At 44.2% G+C, this 12727-nt stretch overlaps 1 protein-coding gene across 1 annotated transcript; it reads left to right on the top strand.

Moving 5' to 3' along the window:
• Positions 1–1731: 1731 nt before the first annotated feature.
• On the top strand, positions 1732–4654 carry LOC115764558 (protein gooseberry). The gene is made up of 2 exons (XM_030707679.1): positions 1732–2023; positions 3148–4654. The coding sequence occupies exons 1-2, from the start codon at positions 1969–1971 to the stop codon at positions 4419–4421; spliced, it is 1329 nt and encodes a 442-aa protein (XP_030563539.1). The 5' UTR covers positions 1732–1968; the 3' UTR covers positions 4422–4654.
• The last annotated feature ends 8073 nt before the right edge of the window (positions 4655–12727 follow it).

Here is a 12727-nt window from a genome sequence, read left to right as displayed (position 1 = left end):
CTCATGAATATTCATTATATTTTGTTGGTCTGCCTCTTGGCCTGTACCTAATTAACAGCTCAGCAACTACTCAGGCCAATTGTTGTGCATTTATTTCTGCTTTAGTAATTAAATGGACAACCATATGCCAAGTCTTGGAATAGTTAATAAGCAGCTGGCGCTGGAACTGGGTATATGGTATAAGAAAGTGTATATTAAATGGAGAGAAAAACAGATATGTCTAAGAAGGGTTTTTCACAAAAGGGGTTTTTCCTTGAATTTAACACAATTTTCATAGATAAACTCAAATGCTCTCCATTTTTTTTCAAAAACCCATTAGTCGTTTATCAGTACTTCCACATCAATTAAGCAAGTGTTTTCATTTGTGATTATCATCTTCACGCTTTCCATGCATGTCCTTTCAACGCAGCCAGTGTTGATGCAGGTCCTGCGTCACGCAGATGTCTGAGTGGCATAAGAGCTTGTGGTTGAAGGCCTTTGTTAAGGCGAACTTTTTTAATGTGCAATGCGAAAGAATGCAAAAAATGCAAGCTATCCCGCCCACGCCACAGTCTGGCCATAAGCAGGAGCCAACTGCACGTAGAACTTGATTGTTGACATTGGCCTTGTTGCCGTTCTCTGCGGAATGTGTTTATGTGTGTGTACAACACGGGCATTATTCGTAATATTTTCCATTGCTGCCACTGCATAATGTTCTTGGATTTCCGCTGGGAAAATTTATGAAAAACGGCAGGAGAAACCTTCAATTACACAGAGTTCTGCTTAGTGCTATGCAAAGTGAAAACTTTTACTTGCTTCTTCGCAGGTTGTCACCATAGATACACAACGCTTCTAAAATATGCATCAAAGTGATCTTAAAGAAGGACCTAAACAATTCAATGTGTATGATAATTTAAATGGTCCATAACAATACCTAGAATATAAAATAAAGACATTCTAATTATAATACCTTCTTGAGCTGTAGAGCTCTTTGCTAAGCAATTACATTTCTAAGGTACGAATATATTATCTTATGTATAGTTAAGATGTCTGTAACTCCTCTGAATGCTTGTTAAGAGTTGCTATTCAAAGTTACTCACGAAGCCAACAGGAAACATAAAATACCATCAAAAGTCCAGCATCAACAACAACAAACAGTTAAGTAAGTGCCTGGGAAAGTCTAGGAATGATATGTTGAATGAAAAAACTAGCTAGTCATGCAAAGTTCGCATAACTTCAAATCAAGCGCAAACACGGGTAATATAAATAATTATAATGGAGTCCAAAATCCACTTAGATCCACTTAGAAAACAGCTCTCTAAGCCAGGGATCAAATGGGGCGGCGCTACGTCCAATTGCAGCCATGCTAAGAGTACCCATTGGTTCTCTTTGGTGCAGCTGCTCTAACAAACGCACACATACGCACGCACATATACGCGGAGCGAGAGCAGAGAGCAGCGGCAAGAGCAAGTGTGGCACTGCTCGCACACGCAGCGGCTAACGATCGGCTGCGAGCGCTCTTGCTGTGAGCAGCTATGGCTGGCTCGCTCGCACCAGCCACCCTCGCAGCGTGGGCTAGCTGTATGTTGTTTTTATTCTTGAACGGAAAAAAACTTGTTTTTGTTTGTTGGTGGTGTTCTGCATGCATGAAGCAGCGCTGCCGTCGCCGTTGCCGTTGCTGTTGCCTGCGCGTCGTCTGAGAATCTCACAAATTCGTTTTAGTCTCGGCTGCTGACCGTTTCAAAATCAGTTTCGAGCTGTCAAGCAAACGAGCAGCATCAACAAACAGCAGCGTTGCGCATGCGCATGACACAAACAACAAGAGTAACCAAAACAAATACAAAACAAATTTGAGAAACTAAAGTGATATATAAGAAGAGACTTGTGCAAATTTAAAGTGTTGGTGAACGTGAAAAAGTAACAGAAAAACCAAACAGATATTTAACAAGCCAACTCGAACGGATTATATACATATACATATAGATAGATATGGCTGTATCGGCACTCAATATGACACCCTATTATGCTGGATATCCCTTTCAAGGTAAGCATACGACAGCGATCATCATTATGAACAACGCTCTATTACCAATTACCACAATTACGAGCACAAAACGTCGTAGAAAAATGTGCCCGATCATCATCATGATCATCATCGTGATCATATGGGGCAGCGCTTTCGCCGGCTCCAAACGAGAGATCATTACCCGCTCGTCGGCTCGTCCGCTGGTCCGCTCGTCCAACAATCATGATCAGCTTTTTGACTTATTGATTGTGATCACAACTTGCAGCCACAACCTTTTCCAGCCAGCCCGGCGACTCACTGTCCAGACTTTGCAGACTTTTTGGCGCGCTCAGCGTCTTGAATCTTGAGTCTTGACTCTTCCAGTCAACAGTCTCGAGTCTTGAGTCTGGAGTCTGGAGTCGGCGCCGCTGCTTTGATCTTGGCTCAGCGTCTGCTGTTGGGGCTCTTGTGTAGCACGTAGCAGCAACGTCAGCGCCCCAAAACAACAACAACAACAACAACAGTATTTAAGCTGGAGTCTTTGAGCATTTTGGGGCTGGCCTTTTATGCTCTGCAACGTACTGATATTAGCTGGCACAGCTGGACGTCTGTCTGTCTGTCTGTCTGACGATCTGTCTGTGTGTCTGTCGGGCTTATGGATTATTAGTTTGATTTGATTGCATGGGCCACAGCTGCACAGTGATCGGCATTTTCCATGCCTACTGCTCAGTTTTCTCTACCGAGTTGCAGCGTTTTTGGCCCACGCAAATTGGCAATTTGCGCTTCGTTATGTTTACATGCGATTGGCAACAAGACAAATGGCCAACGAATTGTCTTAGCCCTAGACAATAGATCGTGCGAACTGATCCTCGCACTGATCCTGCCGCGCACAATGCCCATGCTGCATAATTGGATTACTTACGTGCTCAATCGAGCACGCGAGAAGAAAAGTTAATTGAAGATCACTTGAGGATCACCTGAAGATCGTTCCAAATGCACTCAAACTGCCCACACGCAGCAAGATTTGTAGAACAATAAGCTTAGAGAAATTGGCAAAGAAGGATCAGGAGTCTACAGACTCGAGCTGAAAATTTATTTTGAACAACATTCGAAGATCACTTGAGCTAATCTCGTCATTTCTTTTTCTCGTTGCTCTTTACCAGGACAGGGACGCGTCAATCAGCTTGGCGGCGTCTTCATTAACGGTCGCCCTTTGCCCAATCACATACGCCGCCAAATTGTGGAAATGGCCGCCGCTGGCGTGCGTCCTTGCGTCATTTCGAGGCAGTTGCGCGTTTCACACGGATGCGTCTCCAAGATACTCAATCGCTTCCAGGAGACGGGCTCCATTCGCCCGGGCGTCATCGGCGGCAGCAAGCCGCGCGTGGCCACGCCTTACATTGAGGCCAGAATCGAGGAGCTGAAGCAGTCGCAGCCGGGCATCTTCAGCTGGGAAATACGCGCCAAGCTCATCGAAGCGGGCATCTGCGATAAACAGAATGCGCCCTCGGTCAGCTCCATTTCGCGTCTGTTGCGAGCCACTTCTGGCTCTGGATCGGGCCATGGCACTGGCTCCCACAGCATTGATGGTATTCTGGGTGGTGGCGCCTGCTCCGCGGGCAGCGAGGATGAGAGCGAGGACGACACCGAACCCAGCGTTCAGCTAAAGCGCAAGCAGCGCCGCTCGCGCACCACCTTCTCCAATGACCAGATCGATGCTCTGGAGCGCATCTTTGCGCGCACTCAGTATCCGGATGTGTACACCAGGGAGGAGCTGGCCCAGGGCACTGGTCTGACAGAGGCACGCGTCCAGGTCTGGTTCTCCAATCGGCGTGCGCGTCTGCGCAAGCAACTCAACACACAGCAGGTGCCCAGCTTTGGCAGCAGCTCCACAGCCGCCTCATATGGCTCGGCTCCTGCTTCCAACATGGGCATGGGTCTCTACAGCTCGCAGGCGTGGCCAGCAGCCAGTGGTGCTACTGCCTATGAAGCACATGCCGGTGGCTATGGTGGCTCCGTGGCATCCATGTCACCTGCCAGCACCAGCAGCGGCAGCAGCTCTGCCGCCCACAGCCCCGTGCAGAGCCAGCCCCAGGCGCAGACGCAAGCCCCCGTCGCCAGCAGCAGCTTCATGAACTCCGCCTATGGCATGGGCACAGCCAGCGCTGGTTACACCGCGTCGGCTAGTGCTTCCGCTGGCGCGTACTCCATGCCTACATCTGCCGCCAGCTCGGCTGAGCAGCTGCGCTCGCAGTTCGCCTCCGCTGCAGCCTCGGGCTCGCATCATCCCTCGTCCTGGGACAGCTACAACTTTGCCGGCTCCTTCTTTCCCAGCGCCAATGCCAACCACATGGGCGGCTATCATCAGTCGGTCGCTGCCGAGCCCAAGAACTCCATGATGCCAGCTGCTCCAGCCTATCCCTACTTTGGCTTCTAGGCCAGCCCAATGCCCAGCACTTGCTCCAGTTTCTCAGTTTTAAGCTTCACTTCTCTTCTAGCTGGTTCTATTCTTCAAACTGTGCCTGTTTTTTTTTCTAATCCTTAACTATCTGAAGAGTTTTTAGTTAAGAGCTTAAGACTGTTTAAGTTTAGAGGTTACGTTTAGATTTTTTAAAGGTATTTAAGTAATTCTTAAAATAAGTGCCAAAATGCTGAAATCAAAATAAATAAAATTATTAAAATGAGACTTATATTGTGTTTAATATGGGTTTGGCTTTCGATACGAATGGATTTCTAATATTTATAGCTCTCATAACGGGGAATATTTTTTTTACTGCTAATAGGAAAATAAATTTACATGAAATGTCATGTACTCTTCCGGAATGTCATAAATATTCGAAATCAAGCCTGAACCAGATCTGTTTAGAAAATACCCTAAGTGATCTAGAGGCCAAGTTGAAAAATGCCTCATTACTGTATTAATCATTTCTGAATTAATTAACTTGCATTTATTAATAATCCCTTGTTAGTGAGATATATCTTGCATATGATCCCAATCAATTTCCTTTATTTATTGTTTTAAGGATCAACTTTTATTATTATATTAACAATTTTCCCAATTTAGTTTGCTTAAGCAATAAAAGTATTACTTTAGTCTAGTTATTTATGTCTGGGAATTTTTTTCAACTTATGATAAACTACAAGAAATTACTCGGCGTTGTTTAAATCATGGCGGCATTACTGGAGTCTAGTTTTTTATGTTTGGAAACAACAACACTAAACTCCATTTTCTCAACTTATAATATAGTAGAAGAAATTATTATTATTATAATTTAAAAATGTATGTGACTAGCTCTAATTTCGAAATATTGTTATTTTATCGTACCCTAACCTTAGTCTCTCATCTCATTTAAGAGACTAAAGAGGACTAAGTGCCTGTCCCATGTACATTATGTCGGGAAATACAATAGATTCATACTCCATTAAACTAAGGACATTGCAAACGTCCCGAAAAGGACAAACGTGGACCACACAGAAATGTGGACATGTCCAAGGAGCCACAACAGGTTCAAGCCCACCCCAGCTAATCCCTCAAAATCGTACAGAAATTGTCCCCTAAACTGACAGGACAACAATAGAGCAGCTAGTTACGATCCAGCCAGAGCTGGAGATCTGTGTGTTCTCATGCCCCGACTGGATGAGAGCACAAAAAGCCAAACTCATGAGCTGACAATTAAACAATTAGAGACAACACGTTTTGCGACTCGATAATACGAAAATAATTTACGAAATTCCCGATTGTCTAAAGTGAGCCGACGTCTAGCGACAAAATAGAGCAATTGACAATGGGAGATGAGCAAAATATGAGCGACCACCAACGTCAGTGCGGGCCCCTTTCAAGATGCCGCCTTGTGGGCTCGCCAAAGATGAGAGGCCCGCGCCGATGTCAGGGCAGAGCGGGAGTGGACAAAGCCATTGACAAAATGCGGCCAGGAGGCAGTGAGGGTGTAGGCAGCTCGATGTTATAGCTAGCTGTAGTAGTCCTGGACCTGCTGGACCTAGTTACGACTTTCTTGGGTGGCTTAGGTAGCTCTACCGCCGTAGGACCCTCAATTATGTGTGCACAGCGGGCGTCGCACTTACCACCTAGAATGAATACATATATTCCACCAAGGGTAGATGCTCGCCCGAGTGCAGCGAGTATCTAAATGAAAACATCAATTAGTTCATATCGCTTGGGTCCTCAGTGTCTGCCTAGGGCAGGTCCTGCCCGTACCAAGACGACGACAGGTTCTCATTCTCTCTCACTCTCTTTTTTTCTCCCTCTCTCTCTTTCTCAGTCTCTAGATCTCTCTCCCCTTACAAGGGTGATAATGTGTGTCAACTGTGACAATCATAATGGATCGCTTCCTAGGGTCCTTAGACGCTCACAGGACCTGCTCGGTAGTGCGAGTGCCACTTTGTCATACAGTAGCCCTGCGGCTTCTTCTTGGCTTCTCTCTTATCCTGGGCCACCAAGTTGGATATTTTTATACAAATTAAATTTGTGTGGCAAGTTGAGACCAGGACCTGACAATAACTGAGCCTCTTCCTTTTGCGGCTCTTTGAACAAAACTGTTGAAAGCCACTTTCCGACCTCTGAGCGCTGTTGATTTATGCGTTTTTGATAGCTGCCCAAGCCAAGATCGACTGCCAGCCCAGACGGTAGCATGCGAATTTTTTTATTTGATTTGAGCCAACTTCCTGTGTGGCCCAAACTGAGTGCTGAATAGCGAACACTCGGTGTCCGGTAGCTGGCGGGCAATATGTAGACGCTTTGTCTCCCATTGCCGCATTTTGATTGATGATCCGTTTCTGCCGTGATGAACGATCCCAGTGCTTTTTGTGTCTGCGAAGGCGTTCATAATGCGAATTGTGATCGGGTTAAAATGGTGGTTAGAAACGCAACGTGAGAACTGGAAGCAAGATTTCTTTTTTTTAAATATGATTCTTTAAGTTTTCTCTATAAAGAGCCTTGCATTTTCTTAATCTGTCACGAGCTGTTCTTTAATTTTATTTCTCGTTAAAATACCATAAGCCACATTCCAAATTTACCACACTTTCAGGCCATTTGGCACCTGTGCCGCAATTTCGCGCCCAAATCGCATGTGTCCAATCGGAATCGCAACCGTTAATTGCCGCCGAGCGCCAGTAAATAAACATGTATGCCCAATATGACAGGCACAGACAATTTACAAGTGCTGATGATGAACTGATGAAATTTTCCGCTAATTTTTCACGTACCCCAGCGCTCAATTCGAGCGCACGCCAAAAACAAAACAACGCATACATAAACATATATAAATTTATCATATATTCATTAAAAATTATTTACGTTTATTAAATAGCGCAGCCAAACAAAAAAACACCAACAACTGAGGACTGAAAATAAAAGATATGCGTTCATGTGTTTTTATTTTGGGCGCGTTGCGAGCGTTGATAAAGCATCAAGACCAATCTGATAAGGAACGCTTTAAATTCCGTTACGTAACGCAAATTTAGAGCGTTACGATTCGCGTTGGCCGTGTGCGACAAGGACGGCAACAACAAACAGAGTTCACAACATGTTCGCATGACTGTTCCCATTTCTGTTTTCGGGGTTGCCTGTTTGCCGCTTCCTCTTTGGTCGGCCAAAACAACTTCGCCCAAAGGCGATTTACGCATGAATTTTGATCGATTCGCGTTGAAAATTTGATAAACCTGCTATTTGAGTTGGCCGTGTGAGCTTTTTGGTGCTGCCGAAAGGCATCTGCGAGACCTGTGTGAAACACCTTTTGCAGCAGGTGCTCGAAGCTGAAAGAATTGTCAAGATAATGCTTAGCAGTAGCTTATGTTCCGGCTAGAACATATTCTACACACAAACCTCTTTACAAGGATAAAGAGTCGAATGGGCATCTCTTATTCTACTTTAACTCTTAGCCTGAAATTAACAACGCGCTAAGCGTTGATAGACTGAGGGAGATCGAGACCCCTTGAAAACGTATGACAAAATATTTGTTATTAATTTATTAACACTAGAGGATGTAATTATATGTATATATACATTTTTAAGTAACACTGACGACTATAGTCTCCGGCTAAGACAATACTATAGTCCATACTTTGATTTGAAATCGTGAGCTTCGAGCCCGAATCCTGGTTGTGCTTAGTTGCTTTCAATGATTGCGTGCCTTGCACAGCTCTTTAGCCGAGGACTCCTACGAGTTTTATGAGATTATGCTTAGAACTTTAAATTCCTTAAACTTAATTTTCATAAAATAGGTTTCAAGCTTGTATCTTTCAAATATTTATGATTAAAGATTTGTTTAGTTAACGGAATATTCGCATTTAATCCGCCTATTCCATAATTGAGTTGGCTATTTATAGCCCGTCGACATGCTGATCATGAGTTTTGGCTGCTTGCCAATGTCTTTATATCGCCGGCCTTAACAAGCGGCTGGGCGCAAAGCCCGCGGCAAGCTGCGGCACCAACCAGTCTGGGCTGTGGCACCAATGACGTAGTTGCAACGAGCAACCAAATACTTGCTGCATTATAATTCAATAAGCGAACCCTAAGCCAAGAAACCACTCTACAAAGCTGCAGCTGTGCGCCGTTGCGACTGCACTTGGCTAGAAAGCGGCAGCCAACTTGTCTGCCACAGCAGATCGGCAACACAGTTGTTGTTGTTGTTGTCGTTGCTGTTGTTGTTGCTGTTGTTGCTGGTGTTGCTGTTGTTGTTGTGGCCAATTGCAGAAATCATCAAAGTGGCAACATGTAATTTGATCGCTGATGGTGGCACCACCGTCGGCGAACTGCTTTGAGCCTCGATCGGTGATCAGCGATTGTTGATCAGTGATCAGTGATCGGTGATCGGCAGTTTAAGCGAGCGTTAAATCTGCCAGAAAAGAAGGGCTACGATTTTGTTTTTGGTTTCTTTTCGTTTTTGGGGGGAGGAAAGAATGTGGCCACAATATTCTTTTATTGCAACAATGATCGTACTTTGATTATTTATTAAAGCCTGTTTTGGGGTAGAGATCGTTGGACGCGATCGGTTGATGAAATTGCTTGATCAGGTTGCACAAATTGAATGTTATTTTGCAAAATGCGCACACGTAGCTAGCCGTGCAATATGCGATCAGCCAGGCGAGCTGCAGATCGGGGTGAAACAGAGGATCTCCAGTGGGCAGACTCTAGACTGGATGACTGGCTGACTGACTGACTGGTAACAGCTCTGTGGATTGGCAGAGCGCGCGAAGATTCTTTGATCATTTTACGCTCATTTGGCGGCACACACTTACACACAAACACTCACACACACACACACACAAACACACATTGGCACTGACACTCGCTGATCTTTAGCATATTTTACGCTCAACTTGTGATCAAACCGTAACTTTGGTGTCGTACCTGCTCCACGTTTTTATTTTATATTTTACCAACTCAAGCCCCAGCTCCGACTATGACTCATGGCCCATTTGGCTGTACCATCCATCAGGGTAACTAGCCGCTATGATATATTTGCATATGGCTTGGGAAAGTCGCAGATGTTGTTCGGGCTGTTGTTGTTGTTGATGCTCTTTGCTTTTGCCATTTTCTGTACATTATTATTATTTTTTCTTTGGCTTATATTTTATTATTTTTATTTTTATTGTTATTGTTGCCAGTTAAATTTGTGTGATTTTTCTTTTCACTCGCTGCTCTCAGCTCAGCTTTTGTGGCGGCGCTTTGATCTTTTGCCGCCTCGCCATCTAACATTGTAATTGTAAGTATTGTACACCCAGTACTGGGCACCCAATACCGTCTACTGTGCACCGAATACAGAGTATTCAGTCCGGACTAGCTGTGCTTAAAGTTTACTTTTGCCTTTTGATTGCAGCACACGACGTTTGTTATTATTTCAATTGTTTGTAATTTCTTTCATTTGAATCAAACGTTTTTTGTAAACGCTCTTTCATTGAATGCACCATACAAAACCTCGATTCCAAAGTAAACCTCTTGCAAAAACATTTTACTGTAGACTCTTTTTCAAGATATACACACCTTTCGTTAAGACTGAGATGTCGTGCTAAAGCAACAATAACGAATAAATTATATTTTAAGTAAGCTTCTTAAATATCCCTTGACCTGTTCGACTTACTGATTAATTCGAAAATATTCTCAACTATGTAATCTATATTTGAATTATCTTGTAACTTAAATCTGCAATCTACCAACATTGGAGTTTCAAGAGGAAATTGAAATAAATTATGTATTGTATTAACTCGACAATGTTTTTGTCAGGGCTCTGTATTCCATATGGAAAATGGCATACATCATTTGCTCTAGTGTTCTCCCTCGCCATTAAATATCTCCAACACATTCACAATAGCATTTAAAATGGGAACATTTCTGGCCAAATGTAAAGAACGCTGTGAACGATAGGAAAAACGAGTTTCCACGCCGCGCGGGCCATTCACATAGAGGTCTAGTACAAACAACCCAATCATTTAAATGAATTATATTGCGCGCCATTGAAAGTGATTCCCAGGAACATTGAGGGAAGCGGAAGGATGCAGTGAGGGGCAGTCGCCAATTGCCAACTGAAATCTGGCTGAGCATACGCATTGACAGGGCAAGCCACCGGGAAGCCAGGAGCACACAGGACCACCACCACCAGCATCAGCACCACCATCGTGCATTGAACATGATGAGGGCATGGCTGGGCTGTGGATATAGTCGATGTCGATGTCGATGTCGAAGTCGATGTCGACGTTGATAGGCGCGAAAATTGGCGTGAAGCGTGCAGAAATCGTGGCTGCAAAAAGGTCCACAAACTGAGGACTCAGTCGGGGCTGGATCGCTGCTCCTTCTCCGTTCTGTGTTCCATTCGGTACTTTGCCATTATTTTTCAACATATCCAAAATGAAACATTTTTGACACTTTTTTTTTTTGACTTAGTGCAGCTGCCGCTGACCTGAATGGAAGCTGGCGCTGTTCCGGAGCTCGTCCTGGCCGTGTGTGCGTGTGTGAGTGTGTGCGTGTGTCGGGCCGAAGGGGGGGAATTGCAGCTTGCTTAGCGCGAAGATGGATTATTTTTACGCTTATTTTGATCTGCTCGGTGGATGTTTGCTTTGGGCACTTATAAACGCTTGGTGTGACCGAGGTTGCCCTGGCACAGGGGGTTGCATTTCGGCAGCCATCATGAATTGCCAGCCCCGACTTTATAAAAATATGCCAAAAATATATAGACTATGTGAATATGTGCAATGGCAGCCATTGCGACATTGATGAGACATAGCTAATGGGATTTATTTAATGAAATTTATGTTTTAATTCGAGATTTAACTTGACAATTGATTAAATCTGTTCAAATATGGAAATGTTAGCAATTTGAAAAATAAAAAAACCTCTTATTGTTAATTTAAATTAACAAAATTAAATTAATTTCATCAAATTTATAAAAGAGAAAATATTTTGTGTGCTATTTTTACATTTTGTATACAACTATATTTTCCATATCAAATATTTATATGTCATATCTTTAATATCTTTAACATTCTGTCATTTCGCATGCATTTCTTCGGCCATTCACAATTTGCCAAAACCAGTTCACAATAACTTGTCACAAGCTGATTGCAAAGTTAATCCATAATATGTCACAAAATCAGAAATCAACCAAAATATTATTTTGCCACAGTCTTAAGCGTTAACTGTAGCACCAACAAATTCAAAGGCAGATTTCAGTTGAAATCAATATCCGATTATATAGATCAAGCAGATCAACCAGGCCAGAAAACGGCATGTTGTCAAACGTTGTATTGGCTGAGCCGCAGGCCAAGCTTAGCTCCGAGTCGGTTTTAGCCAAGTATCGTGGCATCGGGGTGTCGGGGTATCGGGGTATCGGGGTATCGGGCTGTCGGGGCATAGTAGGCGTGGCTGCGTTTTGATTCAAATCAAACAGCAAAGCAGATTACAATTTATTTATTTGAGAAGAAAAGGACGCCCTCGTGAGTTGCGCGTGCAGCGGATTATCCTTGTTGTGTGTGTTGCACTTGTTCCTGTTACACATGACTCGGGCAGCGGCACAGGCACAGGCACAGGTACTCAAAGCCGGTCGGACAGGAGCTGCGTCAGCGTCTTTGTAAGCACATTTAAAAACGCTCAAGTTCAAGAGCGGGCGACTGAAGGTGCCCGCGATGAACTCATCAGGACCTGCTGCCGAGTGAGAGCAGACACTGATCCGATTGCGACTTCGGCTTCGACTTTGAGCCCTAAGCCGATTCAATTTGGCTTACACTCTGAAGCCGCTGCTAAGTCGAGTAAACGCCTACGCGGCCCAAAAGTCATGTCATGTTGTGCCAAAACCAGAAAAGGACACTGACACAATTTCTGGCACCTTTTTTTTCGATGTGTGTGAGGCATCAACCTGCTCGACTGATCCTGTGAGCCTTGCACGCACAAAGCGCTGAGCACGCTACAGTTTTGGCAATATTTATTGGCTTTATTGGATTTACAGCTTACCCATAGCCAGTTCCAGTTTCAGTCGCCGTCTGGCCGTACGCAATCTTAGATACGCATCTAACTGAATAAGTCTCTAGCACCCCCAGCGTCTAAATATCCTGCCATCCTGTCGCCTACACAGGCGCAGCGAATCTCTGCTTGGTCATGCCGCATTAGTTTTAGTCTCGATCTATTAACAACTACGCAGTCGCATTTGGCTCATTGTGATATTATCTATGTAATCAGCTGCATATTGCATTAGCCGGAAGAGCATTCCGTTAATCTAAACGAAATGACTGTTG

Source organism: Drosophila novamexicana, unplaced genomic scaffold (genome assembly GCF_003285875.2).
Source record: "Drosophila novamexicana strain 15010-1031.04,08,12 unplaced genomic scaffold, DnovRS2.1 tig00000858-arrow-arrow-pilon, whole genome shotgun sequence".
NCBI lineage: Eukaryota > Metazoa > Arthropoda > Insecta > Diptera > Drosophilidae > Drosophila > Drosophila novamexicana.
Note: the sequence above shows the minus strand (reverse complement) of the source record. Positions and strands in the feature narration are given on the sequence as shown.